Source organism: Falco punctatus (assembly GCF_963210335.1).
Source record: "Falco punctatus genome assembly, chromosome: 9".
In the NCBI taxonomy this organism is placed as follows: domain Eukaryota; kingdom Metazoa; phylum Chordata; class Aves; order Falconiformes; family Falconidae; genus Falco; species Falco punctatus.
In genome coordinates this window covers 43,502,806-43,523,830 of record NC_137589.1, presented here as the reverse complement: position 1 = coordinate 43,523,830, position 21,025 = coordinate 43,502,806, and the positions used below count along the sequence as shown (strand labels likewise).

The following is a 21,025-nucleotide window of genomic DNA, read 5'->3' as shown; positions in this document are numbered from 1 at the left end:
GGAGAACATGCAGAAAATACAAAGTGCCTTTTCTCTGCTAATATTTGCTGTACACTGTGTTTGGCATTTTCTCACATTAGTGGATGATGTTTATGTACTTTCTGAGAGTTGGAGAAAGTTTTCAGCCCTTCTTTTGATTCCCCAACAGTATTTTTTCCCCTCTGAAGCCTCCTTAAATTTTCTTTGCTCTGGGCATCTAGGACAATGAATACAAAAGCCAAAATATGTTTTGATTTTTGTCTGATTTGGTTGTTGGTTTTTTCTCTTCCTTGTACCAGCTTCTTTGTCTAGTGCATTCGCTCCAAGTGCCTGGAATTCCTCTGGCCACAGGGAAGCAGCAGGACTGTCTTTTGTATCTAGTAACCATGGCTACTGGTTTGGAGTGTGAAGCAATTATGGTGGCTTTGTGTTGTGCAGAAGGAAGGCCCATTGCATATACAGTATTGCTCAGTATGTGGCTGGCAGAGGGCTGGCATGTTTCTGAGGATTTGTGCTGTTTGACCATGGGACTGATAGCTTTTCACTCTTGGGTAAAGCTCTTTTCTGGAACAGTGTTTTACTGAGAACGTTGTTTTCTTTTGGAGTGCAGGTGGATTACACCTCTTGATATAGCCAGCAAAGCTCAAGGGAAGCAGTGATTTCCATAGTCTTTCCACCTGCTCCTATTTTGCAAAGGAAATTCTGCCAGATTTTAACTGCAGTGAACAGTGGTATTTATATAGCACTTGCAGAATTTTAAAGCCATAAGGAAACACCTTTTCTTGCCCTTGTGATGCATATAACAGTTTTTTCTTAATTTATTTATAATTGACTGAGTCTAACTGTCATTGAAGCACAGAGTGGCTAAGGTATTTGTTCAGAACTTTTGAGAAAATTCTGATTATCAGGATGGCCTGTTGCAAGCTGTGACAAGACCATTCTGCAGCCAGATCCACACTATCTCCGATTTCTTAAAATAAGCTCCAGAGGGGCAGTCATACAGACTCTGCATGTGATTCCAGTTTTACTGCTGCTGTCTGTGTAATGGGCAGACTAGCTCTCAGCTTAGTTTGTTGTGTTCTAAAGGAGGTTCTGGAGGACGGAATGAGTGTCTACTTATTTCTGTTCCCACAACTCTGGCCAACCATGAGCGCAGTAATTCACATACCTTTGGCCTGGAAAATGCTTTGGACACCTATTGAGAGAGAACATGTGCAGACAAACCTTTTTTCTGGCAGTTTGCTATCTGCTCTGATGTATGCTCTTGAGATTAGCTTGGACATACAGACAATTTAAATCTCACTTGCTTCAAAGCTGGAAACAAAGAAATACAATCTTTTCAGCTGTTTTGTTGATTGTCAGTATATTTAAATAAGAATTGGAAACTAAATCTTGTGACTCAATCTAGTTAACTGAATACACAGGAAACCCCTGCCTCAGTGTTTGATCTGTGGAAATGGCTGAGAGATCAGAGAATGTGTAAACCATGAAGGTCAGCTCAGGGAAAATACTGGGGTGTCATAAGCACAGAAGATCAAAGAGTTACTGTGGCAATATATGCAGTACTATCATAAAATCTGTATATCACAAATTTATAGCTCCTGTCTCTCCAAGTTCTAGAAGCATGGTAATAGGAGTTACATCTTCAAATCTGCATTAAAACAGTGAACAAATAATGAAAACAAGCTAGCTGGCTACTTGTTCTGTGTTAAGTTTAATTCCCTGAAGTGGTGTTTCTGATTAACGCTGTTAACACTTCTGGCCATAATATTGGCACTGCTCAGCCCTATGGATTGTTGCCCACCATTTGGCACCTTTCAGCAATTCACTGGGCAAGCTGGATGGGAGAAAGCCAGGAATCTGCATTTTGCCTCTTTGAGGGGGTAAATATTCTGCATATTTCACAAGGGGAAACTGAGCCTCATCTTATGCCTGGCTTAGTGAAAGTCTAGTGATCTCGCCCTTTATAAATATTTTACACTAGTGGGCTGTGTACATATCTCTAGCATGGAAAAGCTCTGTCACACCAAAAACCTAGCATGCAAATGTTGTGGTCTGGAACTTGCTGGTCTCCAGTAATAATGGCAAACAATGTCAGAAATAGGCTGGGAAGAGATGAATGCACAGTATCTGTCTAAAATGTTGGATAGGAAAAACTACAATCTCAACTGTGTGCAGGGACTTCACTAGAGGTTTTTAAATTAGTATCCAAACTGGTAGTTGGCTAAGATGTTGGGCTTGTGTGTTTAATCTACCAAAACTCTGCAAGATATGTCAAAGCTGTGAATAGTAAAGCTCTTTTTAAAATGTCTCTTCTTAAAGATGCTATAGGCATTGCCAGGATCCCTGCCATCTTTCTGGGCCATTTATTCAGTATTGTCTTAGAAGTGCTGTCTGCTGATTGCCAACATTGCTTTTTGACTATCTAATCTTTATTTTGAGGATCTATTTTTGTCATAATGCTTTGTCTTGCTTCACAGAGATTGTCAGATCTGATAGGCTGATAACCTGAGGTGGTGATGATGATGTGTAGATTCAGCCTGCATTTTCACTGAAGTATCATTTCTCCCTTTTATAAAGAATGGAGAAGAACAACTTGACTCTGAGCAGCAGGATCTTGAGGGGAATTGAATATACCTGATCCTAATGGTGACATCACCTGAGCATGAGACCAGGAAGTTCAAACAAAAGCTGATGGGAAGTGGTTGGGAGGAAAGGGAGCAGCTGGTAGGTGGGAGGAGCAAGTTACCTTGAACAGAGCTTTTCCTGATGGCTGGTGAGGGTGGTAAGTAAGCTGCTGCAGCTTGGGGGCTTAGCAGTTGTGATCAAACAGTGGTATTTTGGAAGGTTTCCTGTGCATGCGTTTTCTGATTTGAAATTTTCTGATGTTGAATAGAAAAGCCCACTGTTAAAGCCACTGTCAGAAGTTGCCCGTTACCATGTTAAACGGAACAAGTACAGGTCATGGAGCATCTTAGGCTAGGTGAAAAATCAGTGCCAATTATTAGCATATCATGAGCTTGTCAGTAGTCTCAGAGAATTTCAGGGCCTTTTTTTTCTGATCTTATTACTTTATTATCTGATTCTGGTATTACTAGGAGCAGGTGCTTCCCTCAGGTCTGGGAAGAAAGGGTTTAATCTCTTTGTGTTAAAAAGGAAATGGGGCTTGTAAAGCCACCTAAAAAGGCCTTGTATGCTCCCTGAATGAGTACACTGAAGGTACTTCCTAGAGAAGGATTTGGTTTTATTCTGCCATTACCTCCCACAGCAGATACGCTATCCTTCCAAAGTTAGCAAGGGTGGGGAGGAGAGAGGTGAACAGCATAAAAGCCCCTTTTCAGGCCTGTCCAGTCTTCATTCCTGGTGCACGGATCCCGGGAACAGGCCATGGTGTGTACCCTTCCACTAATCCTTTACACTGACCAGGACAGGGGAAGATCAGCAGAGGTCAGCAGGGATTTACTAATATAAGCACATGCCTTCCTGTTGTCATGGAGACATAACTCTTTCCATTCCTTTATTCAGAGTTTATTTAGTAGTTGTGTTACTTTGATACTTGAGGTGGAGGGGTTCCCTTTCCACTCTTGGCCTTGGTATCTTTCTCTAGTGGGAAATGTGCTGGGGTGATCAGCAGGAGCCCAGCCTGCCTGCTAAACATTGCATCAGGCTGGGGTACTGAGCATTCACGGTTTAGGCACTTGAAGATTGCTCTAGCTCAATTATTATTGAGTGCAGTTGGAGGCTGCTGCTGGGAAGCCTGCTGTTCTCACTTCTTGGTTGTGAATTGTCTTTTTTTTTTTTTTTCCCAGTTGAGTGTGTAGGGCAGGTGAAATACACCTGAAGGAAGCCTCTTTCTCCACAAGCCTGCAGTGCCTTTTTGTAAAAGATGATAAGCATAGAGAGCAAGATTTGAAATAGCATGGAAGTCGAGGAACTCAATAACAAATCTGTGCACAAAAGGTACTTGATATATCATGTCTGAGTCATAGTTTTGGAAAAATAAATAAATACTCACAAACATGAAGCAGTCTTTTCCCCAAAGTATCTCACTAAAACAAGAGGAAGATATGCTAGAGTCCTGTCCATTGCAACTTGTTTAACAGAAAACAAAAGTGCTACTCTAGGGGATGCAGTGTGTAAACTCTTTACTCCTCTGTTTGGGAATCCTTCACAGTAATATGTTCTTCAGGAGAAGAGTGCACATCCCTTTACTCTGCTTGGTTCATGTCATGGGGAAACACTGTTGGGCATATGTGTAGCCTGAGTGCCCCTTAAAAGCGTTGCAGCTTCAGTCCAGTATTTTACATCCTCTGGTTTTCTGTCTTTTTTTTCAAACTGGACTGTGGGTAATGTGAATTGTGTTGATTTTCAGGGAGAGAAGCTGAAGGGATGAGAAAAGTTAGACACGTACAGACTTATTTTCATCCTTTTCTCAGGAAGCCCCACTTCTGACTGACCCCAAGACAAGAAAGATGCAATTTATTTTATCATTAATTTTGCCAAAATTAGTCTAGGTAAAATGCCCAATCTAATATCATATACCACTTCAGAGCCTACCTTGTCCTGCTAGGTATTCTCTTGCTTCCTAAGATTATTCAGGCATCTAGGAATGATCAAAGCCACAGCTGGAATGTGTGAAATTGGGCAAGTTTTCAGAATCTAGAACTTGGGGAAATATATTTCATATTATCAGTGGGAATCCATAAGCAAAATACACTCTTTTATTTGTCTTTCCCTTTGCTAGGCAGTTGCAGTATTTATGTTACGTGCTGAAATAAAGCACCTCCGTGTTGTAGAGACTGGAAGGATCCAACTATTTAGTTCAGTAATACTTCTATTCAAAGCCTTTAATACTTTATATTAATTTCATTTTACAGGACATTTGTGAACCATGTGTAACTATTGTTTAAGTTGGGCAAAATGATACATGAAGTGGAACTGGCTTGGCCAAGCTCACATTAAGGTTTTGCTAGGTCAGGAAATAATATCATGGCATCTTGACTCTTCTGGCAGTTGTGTCTGTGATTATGAGCATTTTGTTGAGAGATTGTACATAGGAGACAGTGAAAAGATGAAAATGTACTCTGAGTGCAGTGCACATACATGAGCAGGTACTCAGAGGTGGATATTTTCAGTAAGTACTGTTAAACTCTGCTTTAATTTTTTTTGTGTTTGTAGAGATTACATCATTCCATTTGAATATCACATTAAATACAATTTTAAAAAAATTGTCCAAATTGTCCTTTGTATGAAGGAAACAAGGTAATCTCTGGCCTGATAACTCCAATGATGCTGCTTCCCTGTTGGAATTTTAATGACCCTTAAGAGTACCTTTAAGGTAGTTATCAGTGAAGCACTGAGCTCTTCCTTGAGGTCAGGTGTATCCGCAGCTTGAGGGCATCCATTCTTTATCATACTTTCCCAAGACTTTGAAAAACAAACTTATGGAAAGCAAAACCAAAAAATAGAAGCCAGTGAGTAAGTAGTGCTAAAGCAGCATCTCTCGAGCAGTGAAGTAATACAATGACTGAAGCTCCTTGTCCTGTGTGTGTCTTAGCAACTTATAATTGGTGTCTAATAAAACCTGCCAGCAGTACTAACTTAATGTCAGGGTGGAGAGGGGAGGCCGTGAAAGAAATTCAATCCAACTCATGTTGTGAGGGACATTAGCACTGGATTTCACAATGTGTGAGATTATGGAGAACAAAGTTGAGGGGGTTGGTTTGATTTTAAAGAAAAGGACGGAAAACCTTGCTACAGCTCTTTGAGACCTTCCTCCTCCCGCACCATCTCTTATCAGTTCCCACAACCTCCTCTGCCAGTGCAGTGTGGCAGCATCTTGTCCCAGTTTACTGAATTCCTCAGGACTTTCTGGGAGAGAGACAGTGAACTGCTAACAAGGGCATCTCGGATTGCCCAGCATCTCATTAATTTCTCATTTCTCTTTTTGTGGTTGGAAAACTCGCTGTTGCAAGTGTCCTTTGACAAGATCAATTAGTAAAGGTATAAAGTATAAAATTATTGAAGCCAATTATTAAAACAAAGCCTGGTAATGCAGCTTGTTTGCCTTAGAGTGATACAAAAGGTCACAAACCTCATCTTTTAGGGAAAATGTTTGTCAGCTACCTTTTAAAGTGTAAAACCAGACCTGTCCTGACAGAGCTCGATGAATGTTTTATATGTGACTCTGCTAGCCTTTGAAGTTCCTCCTAATCCACCCTTAAGTGCCTGGAACGTATTCTTCAAAGAAACTGTAGTCTTCTCCAGTTTCATTTCAGAGTAAGGTTGCAGGACGGTATGATAAATATATTTATGTTCTTTTAAACATCACTGATTCATGTTCTTGTGAAAGGTAAAGGAAAAATCCTGAATGTCATTGTTTAATCCAGCAACAACTACTTTTGTGGAAAACTATAAACTCTCATCATTCAGTTATTTCTTTGCCCCAATTTTCACCATTTTCATGAAATGAAATAGTCTAAATAACATGTTTTCATGGTTGGTATATTGTGCAGAAGGAAAAGCTAATTTATTCATTATGCTTGGCTAATTTATTCATTATGCATATTACCATTTGGTGGGTATAGATATGCTATTCACATAATAATCTGTTCCAAAAGTGAGAGGAATTATTGTATGTCCTAGGACTGATGGATGAAAGTAACAAAACCAGAGCTGGAAACGTCGTATGTGTTGTGTTCTTTCTCAAGCTAGGTGGTAGTCTAAGTCTTTGATACCCATATAGTACACTGAATTCTTGCAGACTTTGTGCTTAACTTCCTGGTGATGTCACAAGTGTTGTACTCACTTCTCACTGCTGAAATCCCCCTTTCTGACGTCACTCCATAACAGTGTCTCATTTGTGGAACTTAGCCAGAAGTTTAGTACTGCCACTGAATGAATATTAGGGTTAGGCATACATAGGTTTTGTCCTTGGGAAATATTACACTATTAATATAGGCTTCCTATATACAGGGGAGTATATGATATAATCCTGGAGTTAGTATTGTTAATACGCCTGCAACCTCTACTGAGTAGGGTGATTTTCTGCAAGCTGCAGTTCATAAACAAGTTGAAGTTATTTAGATGATGTTTTGTTTCTTGTGACTTACACTGCAGTCTTCTCAGCCTGCACCATGCACGCCTTAAAAGCGATGCTGTGTTACTTCATGATGTTTGTTCCAAAAACGGAGTATTTTCCTCCAAAATGAGGCCCCTGAAGTCATCCCTTTTAGACAGCACTGAGGTAACATTCGGTCATAGAAAGCAGCTAAAACTGATACAATAACAAGGCAGGAATTCAGCTTTTTTCTGTGCAGTCCTGTACCTGACTAGTTACTCAGCAGGGCTGATGAGTACACACGAGCGAACCACCGCTATAGTCCGTGCTCCCAGCGAGTTTAGAGGAGATGGGAGTTCTCCCTGTTACTGTACTGCTGGGTTTGGTAAGCCAAGAGGGCCTTTTGACTTTTTAGTGAAGCTTTGTGTTTGCTTGACTTGCTATCTGGCCTGTTGTGTCTGCAAGTTTGTGTGTGACTATGGGGCCATGTATTTGTCACCAAATCTTTTTGTAATGAACAGGCATTAATGAATAATAGAGCTTATTGAGCATTATGGTCATATGATGAACCGAAACAGAGAAGGTACAAAAAGGTATGTCTGTTATGAGAGAACTTGGGAAATGACAGGAAATAGCAAAGGGTTTTGATGTTTATCTTTATTTACAAGAAGCATTTAGACTATCTGCTTCTAATGGAAGCAGAAAACTATGCGCATAGCCTTTGAAACGACTTCAGCCTGTCTACACTAGCAGTGCATGGTGATTCTGTTGAAAAGTGAATTTCTTTGCCTATGGAGACTGCTGCAAATTGGAGAAGTTCTGAACATGCAATGGACTTGGTCTCTTTTTTGCTCTCTCTCTTTTTTTTTTTTTTTTTTTTTTTTTCAATCACAGACTGTGCTTCTGGCCTGTGGAAAGTGCAGGCTGGGGCTGGTTACTCATTAAGCGTACAAAGGCTCGTATCTCCTGCCTAGTAAAGCTCTTTTGCGAATAGTTTCCTGGGTTCCCACTCTAATTGCTACAGAGATTCCAGGCAGATTCCGTCATCCTTGTTTTCTGCCTCACTGGGAATCTGAGAATAAAAGGGTTGATGGCAGAATAATGAGATTGCTGGACAGTGCAATGCTCAGCAACTCTCCCCAGCATCACATGAGAGAGGAAGGGAGGGGTGGGCCATAGAGATGATGCTAGGAAGAGAAAGGGCTGCCTAAATCCCTGAGAACCCTCCCTCCCCCATCAACACTGCCACTTAAAAAAAGACTTAGAAACACTACAGTCTTTTGGTGGGAGGAATTTGGGGGAGGTCAGGGCAGGGGCAGGCTTTTGTAAACCAAAGTCTCCTATAAATTCTTTTCAGGCCCTGGAGTGGGATGCCTCCACCTTCAGGTGTAAAGGGGCTGAGGAGCTGATGGGACAGTGAGTTGATAGAAAAGCACTGACACAGATTAACTACGGGGTGTGTAGAAGGTGCACCAGAGCAAGGCAAACATGACCAAAAATGGGCTGGGATCACGATGGCATGAGTGAGAGAATGTGTAAGGTCAGCTGAGAAGTGATGCTGTGTTGTGTGTTATCTTGGCAAATCCTTAGCATGGAGCACAGCACGTTAACATTTCTCAACTAGCAGTAATGCCGTGGGAGCCAAAGGTGGTGAGCTGTGGGTAATGTCCAAGTAACTGTCCACCTACAGTTTCATAGGGTTTCCCAGAAACTGATTCACTGGCTGGCCCACAGTTACATACAGAAGGCAGCAAAAAGGGCAAAGAGGTGCTTACACAGTGGCATGTAAAAACAAAATTAAATGCTAGTGGTTACTTGACTTCCAGTGGTGGGCAGGCAGGATTGTGTCACCAGAAGCAGTAGCTATTTCTCAGGTACTATTTGCTATTTTGTGAACATTACCTCTGCTTTGTGGCCGCTTTTCATAGACATTTTCAAAACATCTGCTATGTAGTTGTTTGCAGAGTTACTTCCAAGTTTGGATTTTTCATAACACTTATGCAGGAATCACTCTGGGGTACTACCTGCAGCTTTTCTCTTGTGTATTCTGGAATGGAGAAAACCAAAAAACTCTTGATATCAGAAAGCTGCAGTGGGATGAGGGGCTAATGACTGCTGCCTATGTGAAGGGAGAAGTCCTCTGTTTGCATTGCCTTTGTCCTGTTATACTATTTTTGTTTTGTTTTGTTTTTTTCTTTGGAAAGTGTATAATTGTGTCATTGAGTCCAGGGCGTGTAACATAATTCCAATATCGAGGCAACTTTCTGCTGTCTTCTGGGCTGTTCTGCCTTTTGACCAGATTGTTTCACAAACAAACTGAACTTGAAATTTCTTTTGGAAAAGAAATGGGGATTCTTCTATTCTTCCATTCTGCTCCATTGAAAAATATTTAAATTGAATCCCTTTTTTTTTTTTTTTTTTTGTTATATCATGTATCCTGTATAATCTCATTTACATGAATTAAATTTGCAGTTACCTGGGCATGTCCCATCATATTTCTGGATGGTGGAATTGCTTGATCAGGAAAAGCCTTCTAAACACTGCCATTTTGGGGGACAGCAAGGCGTTGTGGCTGGGTGTGAATAAATTGATCATATCCAAACACTCCCAGATTGAGGGGAATCTATTTGCAACATTAGTTGCTGCTATCTGGATATTAGACTCGTGTTTTGGCTCTGCAGATATTGAGTTTGGCTCTGAAATGCCATCTGTACAGTGAATCTCATCAATCTCTGCTCTTCTTTGCTGTTCTCATAACACCTAAAAATTAACTGCTGCGTAAATTTACTTGTCTAACCTGTGGGGGAAGAGCGCCCAGCCAGTGGTTATCAAACTTTGAGCTGCTCGATGTAATCATGTGAAAGGTGCCAGTTTGGAGTTTGGGCTGGATTGTTTATGGCAGCATCTTGAAATCACTGGTGGATTAGCTGAGAAAAAATTGTATCCTCAGAAGGAGCAGCTGGGACATTAAGAGCTGCAGCCAATATCTTAAAAGATCCTGTCTGCCTCTCTGAATCTCCAAGCACAAGCCATGTGCCCTACCAGTGAAAGGGGTCATTGAATTTTACACAAAGTTCATCTTGTGAATGGATTTAAGTTGATATGTTCCACTGCCTTCAGTGTGATTCATGGATGGATAAGCACAATTGAAATAGTTGGTTTCTGAGTGCCTCCTAAACCCCAGGCATTTAGTCACCAGACTTAGCAAGAAGTTCCTGATTGCCATCATATGGAGGCATGTTGTGTTGTCTTCTTTAGAGTGCATGTTTGATTCTCCAGGATCCTTCTCAGCTAATGGCTAGAACAACCCCTTGCAGTGTGGAACTTCGGTGGGCAATCTCAGATTGTATGTGATGATCAGCAGAAGAACTTTCTTCTGTAGTGCTTTGAATGCCGACTAACAGAAAGTCTCTTTTCTCAGCAGGAACTTCATATTCTGAAAATGATAGCAGCTGTTCCTCCTCCCCATGTAAAAATGGTGGGAGCTGTAAGGATTTGGAAATGGGTTACCAATGCACCTGCCCTGTGGAGCCTGTAGCCTACATGGGTGTGAACTGTGAACTCCTCTATGACGCATGCATTAAACATGGGTGTCCTGCCCATAGGATTTGCAACAGGACTCCAGGACTGCTGGAATATGAATGCATCTGTATGCCTGACTTCACAGGTACTGATTGTAACATTAATATTAATGAGTGTGAGAGCAACCCTTGTAAAGATCCTCGTTTTGAATGTGTAGATAGTGTAAATGGATACACCTGTAAATGCCAAACAGGACTGAATGGAGAAGGCTGCCAAACAGAAAGTTCTGTGTGCTCTAGCCACCCCTGCCTAAATAACGGGACATGTGTCGAGGGTCCTGGGGACTATACCTGCATCTGCCAGCCTGGCTTCAGCGGGGCCAACTGCAGTGACAACATTGATGAGTGCGCCTCCAACCCCTGCCAGAATGGAGCCATCTGCCGAGACAGGGTGAATGAGTATAGCTGTTTCTGTGTGCCTGGGTTCCAAGGATACAACTGTGAAATAGACATCAACGAGTGTGCGTCCCGGCCCTGTAAAAACAATGGCACCTGCCTGAATGAGATGGATCACTATTTGTGCAAGTGCATCCCCGGCTACACAGGTACCTTTCATACTCATGTATTAGCCGGGTGGTTGGGTTACATCTGACTGTTCATGTAGTTTCCACCATTTGCCTGCTGCTGCTGCGTCTTACAGTGTTAGTAGCTGTCCTGAGAGCTGCTGTTTTAAGGCTATGAGATGAAATCTCTGTTGCACAACTCGTTTTTCTGGAGTGTTTGGTACTGTGTGTGAATAACGGTGTAGGGCTGCTTGTTGCAGCTTCCAGACAATAGCTAAGGCTTTGATTTCCATGGATAGTGTGCATGTTCAGACATGGATCCAAGAGTGGAAGTAGGTGGACTGTCTGAAACTCAAGTATTAGATACAAGTAGATGTGATTAGCTCTGAGTATGAAATTAAGGGAGGTATACAAGAAAATAAATTTATTGTCAGGAATTAAGGGAGGTATTCAAGAAAAGAGGTTTATTGTCAGAAAATGTGTACTTAGGCAGAGGTAAGTTATGCCTGGAAACACTATCTGGCCTGCAGTTCTTTGTCCAGTCCTGCAGGATTTCTCCGAGGGAAGCAGTCTTTTTGGAATAAAGTAGCTTTTAGCTGGAGATTTCTTTTCTTATTGTTTCATGCCCAGCAAATGTTTTTCTGCATGTGACACAAGTATTTTTTATTTTTCTTTTGGTGCATCTGTGCTAATGGTGACTCAGAGTAATCTACACCTGTGAGTTATCTGTGAGGGAGGCAGTTGGGGGTTCTCCTTTCTCCCGCCCTGCTTATCAGAGTGGAATGCAATTGTACGGCGCACACCTCTGCCTGGTACCACCTAGCACATGAACTTTCTCAGCCTTCCTCGTTGTCACAGACTGAAGTGTGTAAAGAGTTAGGTTGGTGTGCAGGAATGCCGCTGATTACCGGTGGAATGAGGAGAAGTTACAGTATCAGGAATGCAGTCAGTGATGCTGACTCACTCTGATAAAAAAAGAACAGAGATGAAGGAGAGAAAAAAGCAGAATTTGTGCGTAGGCCTTAAGATTACTTCTGATTTTGAGTATCAAGCAGAATTCTGTCTTTGCAGATCAGTTTCTTTTTATCTTTATGCTGAATCCTCAATTCAGAATTGTGGGATGCTGAAATGACCCAGGCAGCTGGAGGAGTTTGTTGTACTCCAAATTATTCTGATGTCAAATAGGAAGCTTTGTCTTATGATCTAGTGCTTCACCCAGAGGTTCTAGCACCACTGGCTAGCAAAGCCAGGTTGTTTCCGGGTGCTTGCAGCTGGAATTTGGGTGAAGGATGTTTTGTGTGGGTATTGACGGGTTTGAACCAGCAGATTAGGGGGCCCACATTCCGCCAGGATTAAGATGGCCATGTCCACTATGTGGTGAGCCTTTGCCAAGAAGGGGAGATTAGGTGGATTGGCAGGTGCCCCTGTAATGACTAAGGTTTGGAGGCGATGCCAGGCCACAGACAACTCAAAGAGGCGGAATTGTGGTAGGGTAGGGTAGTTACACAGTAGTTGCACAGGAGGTCTTACTCTGTCAGGGAAAGCTGAGACTTTGGACCAAAAGTGCTGTTATTCTTGAGCAGTAGTATTGGAGCTAACACCTAATTTTTAATAGCATTTCATAATAAAATTACTAATATCTTGTATCACTGTAACTAGCATTTTGCACTGCTTTAATGCTTTTTTCCTAGGTATCTCAAAGCAAGTTACAAATATTATTTAAACAAATGGAACAATGTTTTGGAGAAGCAGGTAGAGATCACTTTTCCCCTATCCAAAATGCAACTGCATCTGATGTAGAACACTGGATCTGATTAATAGCAACGCTACACAAGTGAAGAGTACCATGTCTAACTAAAACTGTAAGAGCTATATTGTATATAACAGTTCAGTAACACTGACTAGCAGTGTGATTCTTCTCTTCCTGTCCCTGTCCTCCCTGCTCTCAAAGGATCCCAAACCAAGCCAGCTATTGTTAGATTTTTAAGAGATGCACATAAGATCAAGATTTTACAGCTCTCTTGGAAGATGGATGCTATTTGTGAAGTGCTGACTGATCAGCTACTTTACCAAACCTGAATGAAAGAGACTAAAGCTTTGCAAGTACTGGAAACTCTTTTTAGTTTTGATAGAAGACTAAAATCCAAAAGTCTAGACAAAAAAAAGTAGAAATTAAAGGTCCTGAATTTTTAAGTGTCACATACTGTTTGCGAGCTCCCAATATTCTTACAGCAAAATTAGAACAGATCACTATGCTAGCCAGTTTGGGTTTCCAGCTTAGAAGTCTAGGCAGCACAGATACACTTTTCTAGATTTGTAACACAGATATTTCTCTGTTTTGTAACAAAGGTACGAATTGTGATGCTGAAATAGATGAATGTGATGCAGACCCTTGCCAGAATGGGGGCCTGTGCAATGATCATGTTGGGTTCTACACCTGTACCTGTGCGCCAGGTTATGAAGGAATCCAGTGTGAGGTTGACATCGATGAATGCCAGAGCCAGCCATGTCAGCACAATGGGACATGTCATGACCTCACTAACAGGTGGGAAATGAGTGTTGTTTGAGCAGTTAGATAACCAGGACTGATCTAAAAGTCTACATGGTGTAACCTGTGAGAATTAGAGTCAAAAAACTCTGTGCGTCTGTGGCATGGGGTTGGATTTAGCTTTTTGTACATCCCTGTGGTCACAGTGGCGGTAACTGATTTATGGAAGTAAGTGAGAAGACCCCTCCCAGCAGCAGAACTCCTGGGTGCTTAAAGGCAGGCAGGAAGAGATTACTGTTACCGTTTTCAGCTGATGTATCAGATACAAAGGGAAGTGATTTGCAGAGTGTGAACAGCAAAGGCAACTGCTGGCAACATGCCTTTGTATCTGAACTTACCTTTTCACAGGTAAGGTGTGAACTCAGAGGCTGCTGAGGGTTGTCTGCTCTGTCAGTAGTGTGGCCTGTTTGTGTAGTGGGAACTGTCCTTTCCCTCACAAGTGGGTACGAGGACCTTAGCTCCATTTGCTCTTTCCTCATGTGGGGCTTACACGTCGCTCTCTTTTGCTGCCCCACAGCTACCGTTGTGACTGCAGTGACACAGGCTTCGAGGGGGACCACTGTGAGTTGGATATTCTGGAGTGTGCCTCTGAACCCTGTCTGAACGGTGCCACATGCGTGGAGGGAATCAAAAACTACAGCTGTGCCTGCTGGCCAGGTAGGTTAGAAATAACTTTACTATGCTGGCATATAGGCACACTGCAATAGAGAGAGCACATGCTAAATGGCTATGTAAAGAATTAATGATCATACTGCGTGGTCCAGTGGGTTTTTTTCTGATTGCTGTCTGAAACAGCGAGGCTGCCACTGCTACCCTCTTACAGACCATCCCAAAATCCACTTGACCTCATTGCTGGGAAGTGCACCCTGTTTCTCAACTATAAAATTTTCTTTCTCTTTTCTGCCATTTTCTATCATGTCTTTTCCTATGAAGTAATGCTTTCCTGCAAATTGATTATTTGGCTCCTGCATTTGACATAGTGGGGAAAGTGGAGGGCCCTGGGACTCCCTGCTAGATGAGTGCAGTGTCTTCTGGGTCTTATTCTCACCTTCAGTGCAGCCACAGTTTTTGGGAGATTAGTTCCAGTGAAGTTGTCCTTGCTGTTGACACTGATGTCTCCTGGCAGGTTACACGGGGCAGCACTGTGAAGAGGATGTGGATGAGTGTGCGACAGATCCTTGTCACAACGGAGGTGTATGCTTTGAGCGATCCAACCAAGCCTATTATGGAACACAACCTGATTTTCCCAGTAATTTCAGCTATAGCCAAGCAGCTGGTTTCCTCTGTTGGTGCCAGCCAGGCTTTGCAGGTGAGCTGTGCTGTAAATGTTCATCCTGTCAGCACCTGATAGATACTGCATGGTTTGAGTAGATAGGAATGGAGCAATGTTAACTGTGCAACAGAAGTCACTTAAAACGACTGGTACTTCAGGGGAGGTGGCAGCCTGATGCATCAGAAAAGTGCTTCTGTTCACATAGTGTATGAATATATTGCAGACAGCTGTCTGAATGTCATTCTTGGTCTAGCAAGGCTGAGGCAACAGCCTATGCACTTTCCAAGTGCTTTGATGAGTGCCCTCTGGCTATGCAGATGCCAAGGTGGTTTCTCTTTGTCAGTGTCTCTCTCATGCATATGGCAGAATTCGTCGCTACAGGGTATCTGTGAAACTCCTCATCAAAGGAAACGAATTCCCTAGAGTCCCAGATAACTATTGTAGGTGTTTTCCTTGATGAGACTACTCTTGTGACAGTGACTGTATAATCAGGGTGTGTAGGAGAAGAGGGGGTTCTTGATAATCTGGCTCTTGGAGCTAGAAGCTCTGTGGATGTTCAACTGAAATTTCATCCTTTCCCTGGTTTATAGGTATGTATAAAAAGCTGGATTTAACAGTGGGGAAAATTCCCTGGCAGGAGGGGCTAAACAATAATACTTTATTTTCTTTTGAGAGAAAAATGAGACTTTGGCCCACTATTGCACAGATGGGAGTGGTCAGAAGTTCAGATTCTGCCACTGTTCCTTTTCATGACACTGGAAAATCACTTGACCTTTCTGTACTCCATTTCCCTAACTGTTTCGGTGGTAGTATCTGTTTGCCAGACCGTCTGGAAAGACATGCTGTAGTTCAAGAAATTATTTTGCATTTTTAGATGACAGAGAAGAAGTGCAAAAAATTATGAATGCAGTTGTGTTCAGATTCTTTCCTTCGCTGGTGCGCGTGTGCGCTTAAGATGCCTGTTTGTGTTTTCACTATAAAGGGGAGACCTGCTTTATTAACATCAATGAGTGCGAGTCCCAGCCGTGTCAGAATGGAGGGCTCTGCGTGGACCTTATTAACGACTTCCTTTGCCATTGCCTACCAGGCTATTCAGGTAATGCTGGTGAAGGGGGGTGGCTGGAATCAGGCCCTTCTGGTTAATTAATGCTGAGGCTGGCTGCATGACTGGGTTCCAGTGCTGGGTAGCCCAGGCTGCTGAGCAGGACTGAGATGTGGGGAGTGCAGTAGTGTTGCGGTGGGACATCTACAGTTTTGGGCACAAATGCCGTGGGAAAGCTAGGTGATTTTGATCAAGTAAGTTGATAGGCTATGAACTAGATTTTGAGACATAAGATCAACTATGTAGAAGAGTCTAAGCAGAGAGTATGTAGGGATTCTGTACCCTGAAGTGAAAGTTCACTGGGAGAACTGAGTTGTTTTTTTTTTTTTATAGATGTACTATGAAGGTGAACAAAACCAGCCTTCAAATAAAAAAAGGGATGCTTAGCATTCTAGTTGCTACAAGCTACTGGCTATAGCAGATTGGATCACCAGCACATAGAACATCTGTAAACCATCTCCATTCCCTAACTCCCCTGGATGATAAGAGCCAGCGATTTTTGGCTGAAGGCAGTAATCTGCTGTGTTGGGAGGTCAAAAGGTCTTTGTGATGTGAGCAAGTGAAGCCTTCTCTGTTTACAAGGGAATGAGGAGTCTGGATTCTTACACAAATGCCCTGCCTGACCCTAATGGGTCTCGATTTTCTAGCTGAGAAATTAGGGGATAGCGAATATTGCATATCAGCTCTGCTGGGAAGGGACACTGCTAACTGATACTAAACCTCATCTTAGTTTAAAATACTTGTTCTCAGTCTTCTGCACTATTACATTCCATGTGTACTCACTGTTTTGAGCAATTTAACACCAAGAAGTAGTTTTTAAGGAAGGTGGTCCCCAGCACGATCTTGTATTTATGTATTTTTGAGGTGGATGTAACCTTTCCGCAGTGTTACTAGGCTGCCATCTCGTGGGAAAAGGGAAAACTTGAAGCCAGAAGAAAACCTTGTCCCTTTCTTCTTGCAGCAGCAGGTACCAGCATTCCAGAGACTGTCTTAGACCTTTCTTGCATGGGAAAGTTTTCTGTTTTCGTTCTGTGGCCATAGTGGTTGAGCTATGCTGGTGCAACTCTGTCCAGCTCTTCCCTGGGAAGACCCATTACACAGGTCCTTTCATTCCCAGAATCTCAAATTGACTCCTAGTTAACACCTGTAACTGGGCTGAATTCTTTGCGGGGGTTTTCTGGCCTATCTCATTCTTTTTGGATTCCTAATATAGGCTAGGCCAAGAAAAATTTGCTTTTGTAGGTGAGGGCTTTGAAAACAGACTTTTATCTAAGCTCTTTGTTGGTATTTTCTTGGGTAGTTACAATGCTGTACTCATGAACTGAGATCTTATCCAGAGAGATGGTTTACAGTTTATTCTGCTTGTCAGAATTCCCACTCACTTCTGTGCCCTGTTCCCTTTTCCTCCTTTAGTGCCCCAGCACCCTCAGAGAGTTCAGAATTTCATTGTGCTTTGCCAAACTGCAGATCTCTTTAATCCTTTCCAATTCTTAGCGTGCTCATGGGCAGAAAAGCTGACAGAAACACAGGATGATGGGCAAAGAAGTGCTAGAGTTCATTCTGTTGCATCAAATTTGGGTTCATTAGTACTTGAAGGGGATTAGAAGCAGGTTGCTCTTCTGGATATTGCTTTTGGTCAAGGACTTTGTCTCAGCTGAGGTAGTTCTGACACATTAACACAGTGAAAGGCTGGGAGCAGTCTGTGAGATCAGTGAGTGCGTGTGGAGGAGTGAAGCTGACAGGGAAATAATAGCAATTAATCTCCCCTCCTTTGTCAATTAATCCCAGTACAGTCATGCTGGGTAAACAGCTTATTACTTCATATTAGGATCACAGAACAACTTTGTGAAGCTTCCCATAATGTTTCTGTTCAAAACACATTTCTGTGGCAGCTTAGATCTGCCATGAACTTGGGTTTAAGCTGCCTCCGCTGATTAAAGTGAACTTGCTACTCTGATGAAGAACGCATTCTTGGGGCGGCAGGGGGTTCTTTCTCTATTTTTTTTCCTTCAGTCTGAGGAATTTGGGGAGTGTTGGGATAACAATTCGAGTCAGGAGAAATTCTTTCTTTGAAAATTAACTGCCTCAGTGCTGTCTCAGGCTACAGCAGCGCAGGGAGATAAGCCAGCGCTCTCTGAAATGTAGTTGTTGCAAAAGCAGTGTCTCATTCCTGAGAAAACAATGTAATAGGTCCTGAAGAGTCTGTTCAGTGCATCAGTTTGTGCTTTAGTAGAGGATGTACCCTTAGAGGATGTAAGAAATATGAATCAAAAGATTGCATGGGCACTAAATGAAGTGAGAAGGAGAATGAATCTTGCATGGTCTTGGAAATTATGTCAGTTGTGGTCAAGAGAAAAAGCATATTAAGAAAAGTCTGTCTTTTAGGAAAAAAACAAACCCAACCAAACTGAATTCTTTATTCATATGGTTTCAGTTCATCATGCATGTACCAGGCAATAATTCAGGCCGTGACATGAAGACGATGGGTACCTCCACTTGGAATGGGAGCTGATTTTTAATCTGAAAGAATGTAATTGCCCAAGTGGAATTTGGTTCATTCATTCTTTAAAAAATGGCCTAAACACTCATGCTCTTATTTCCACTCCTGCTAAATTGTCTTTAGAAAGGCAGTGTCCTAAAACACAGTGTTATGGCATTGGTCAGCCTGAATGAGAGGGGAAGAGCAGCATCATTTCAACTGCAGTCATCCCTTGGCGGTGGCACCTTGTGATCATGGTAAAATTCTGAGCTTTTTTGCACATGGCTGAGAAATGCTTCTACTTTCATGAGTAATCAGAAGGCGATGTGGTAGTAAATTTGGGAGAGATTGTGAATGTGTCTCAATATAATTGGAGAACTTATTGACCATTTTGCTTTGTTCAGCCATAATGTCTTTGTCAGTTGTCCTTAAAGAAGGATACTTTCTGTGTTGCTAGCTATAAATGGTTACTCTTACAGAGTGCTAGCCCAGATCAAATAGGCTTGAATTCCTGGGTCGTGGGTCATGAAATAAATGGGAGATGCTTCTTCCTTCTAACCACTTTTGGATAGATTTAATTTTTTTGTGCAGGTATTTCTTGATGTCAGATTTGTTTTAGAGATGTAGCTTCTACAAAAGGGGAAGCTAAAAGGTTAAGCTAGTAAAGAGATTAGAGGACTGTTACCCCTTCAACAGAATCCCTTTCAGTAAATACAGCTGAAGCAAGCTAGGAAACACTTCAGGAGGCACACACATACACACACCTCTTCCCTTCCACATTGCATCTCCCTTCTGCATCATAGCTCCATGGTTAATCAAACCTTTTGACTTTCCCGTCATCTGATCAGAATGCTGCAAGAGCATACGCTTCAGTTTAGATCCTGCTTCTGTCTAGGTGTCAGGTGAGTTTTGATCAAAAGTGTCCTCTGAGATTCTGATGCTTGTGACTGCACAATCTGTTTTGAACTAGACCTTTGTATAGATTTTCTGACTACAGACAGCCTGAGGTATGCCAGCTCACCATGGTTAAATACTTTTGCAAGGATTATTAGTGGTGGAGCAACTCTAATGAATTAAATCTCACTTCTTTACTAACCAAAATGGGTGAAGCCCAGCTTAATGTCATCTTTAGAATCAGGCCAGGCAAGTACTCTGGCAGAGCAGCATCCCAGAGAGACAGAATTCTCTTATGCATAGGTGTGGTGAGATGGCTGTCTTCTAATTGTGTCCATCAGGAGAGATGGCTTCAAAGATGTCAGATATTAGACTAGATTCAGTCTGTTGAAAATACTTATTAGCAATGTTTATTATTTTCAGCGATAATGGATTTGCTTGCCACGAGGTCACTGCTTGCAGTATGTAAACTGCCATGTGCATTCAGGAAGACCAAAGTTTGCTTTGCTTTCCTTAAGGGAAGGCTAGCTCTTGAGACTAGGATGGGTGTTTCTGAAGCCTGGAAATAAATTCCTAAATTTCTGGGTCTCATTTACCAACACAGCGAGGAAGTTGCTAATCTCTATCTAAAGAACGTGTGAAATTTGGATATTCTATCCAAAGTTCACTCTCCATTTTGTGTCATTTTTCTGCTAAGAACCCTCTGACGTAGTTAATGTTCTTTATTTTGACCTTCTCCAAGAAGTTTTACAAATAATTAGGAACAAAATAATTCTCTGAATTTAAACCCCATGACTGAATCTTGTAACTTGCATGATTGCCAGTGTGTGAGAATGGGGAATTAAACCCTCTAAAAAATGAATCATCTGATCCTTTTAATTTCTTTAAATCTTCCAATTTCAAAGAACCTAAGCAGTTACTCCTCAGTTGTGTGTAGTTTGAAACAGATGTTCAGTGATCCACCATTTTGGCTTATAGGAGGTCTTATTTAAGTATATATTAATATGTACTATTTAGAATTATCATGTGTGTATTTCTCCATCCTCATCAGTCTCACTAAGAGAACCCAAGTCCTTAAACTGATCCTGGGAAAAGAAGCAATCACAGTTTCTAATTAGCAATATTTCATGTAATGAAATTGAAAAGATGTAGTGACTAGTAGAGGATGAAAATCTGCGCTGACTTATGCTACGTGGGTTTGGTACAATATATTTCTTATCAACACTATAGATATGTGTGTATGTAAACATATACATGTATGTGTGTATAAATCAAAATATGGATATTTTTAAAGGGATTTAAGGTTCTCCAGTCTTCACGGTTACACTTTATTGTTGCAGTAGGTGATTGAATGGGCACAGGCTACACATTTGTTTTCTCTTGAACAATAACGGAAAGGTCATACTGGCTAATATAGATAGCATTGAAAATCTGTACTGGGATAGACATGTGTGTGCATAGGACGCAAATATGAGTGTCTGATAAGTTTTGACTCCAAACAAACAGTCGCCATATCTTTCCTACTTAAAATATCTGTAAAATTGACTGGCATGTTTGGATTGAGTGAAACGAAGGAAGTAAAATAGCTGCAAGAGTTGTTGGAATG

At 41.8% G+C, this 21,025-nt stretch overlaps 1 protein-coding gene across 4 annotated transcripts in view; it reads left to right on the top strand.

The window, feature by feature from the left end:
* CRB2 (crumbs cell polarity complex component 2) overlaps positions 1 to 21,025 on the top strand; it is a 72,915-nt gene that overhangs the window by 34,214 nt on the left and 17,676 nt on the right. For 2 of the 4 annotated variants that reach the window (XM_080402460.1, XM_080402462.1), the window contains exons 2-6: positions 10,464 to 11,165; positions 13,578 to 13,668; positions 14,189 to 14,328; positions 14,798 to 14,980; positions 15,927 to 16,040. In XM_080402460.1, the coding sequence (XP_080258586.1) occupies positions 10,541 to 11,165; positions 13,578 to 13,668; positions 14,189 to 14,328; positions 14,798 to 14,980; positions 15,927 to 16,040 (1,153 nt within the window). In that variant the 5' untranslated portion in view covers positions 10,464 to 10,540. Of the gene's footprint in view, positions 1 to 10,460; positions 11,166 to 13,577; positions 13,669 to 14,188; positions 14,329 to 14,797; positions 14,981 to 15,926; positions 16,041 to 21,025 lie in introns of all 4 variants that reach the window. The other 2 variants (XM_080402459.1, XM_080402461.1) reach the window with 2 other exon arrangements.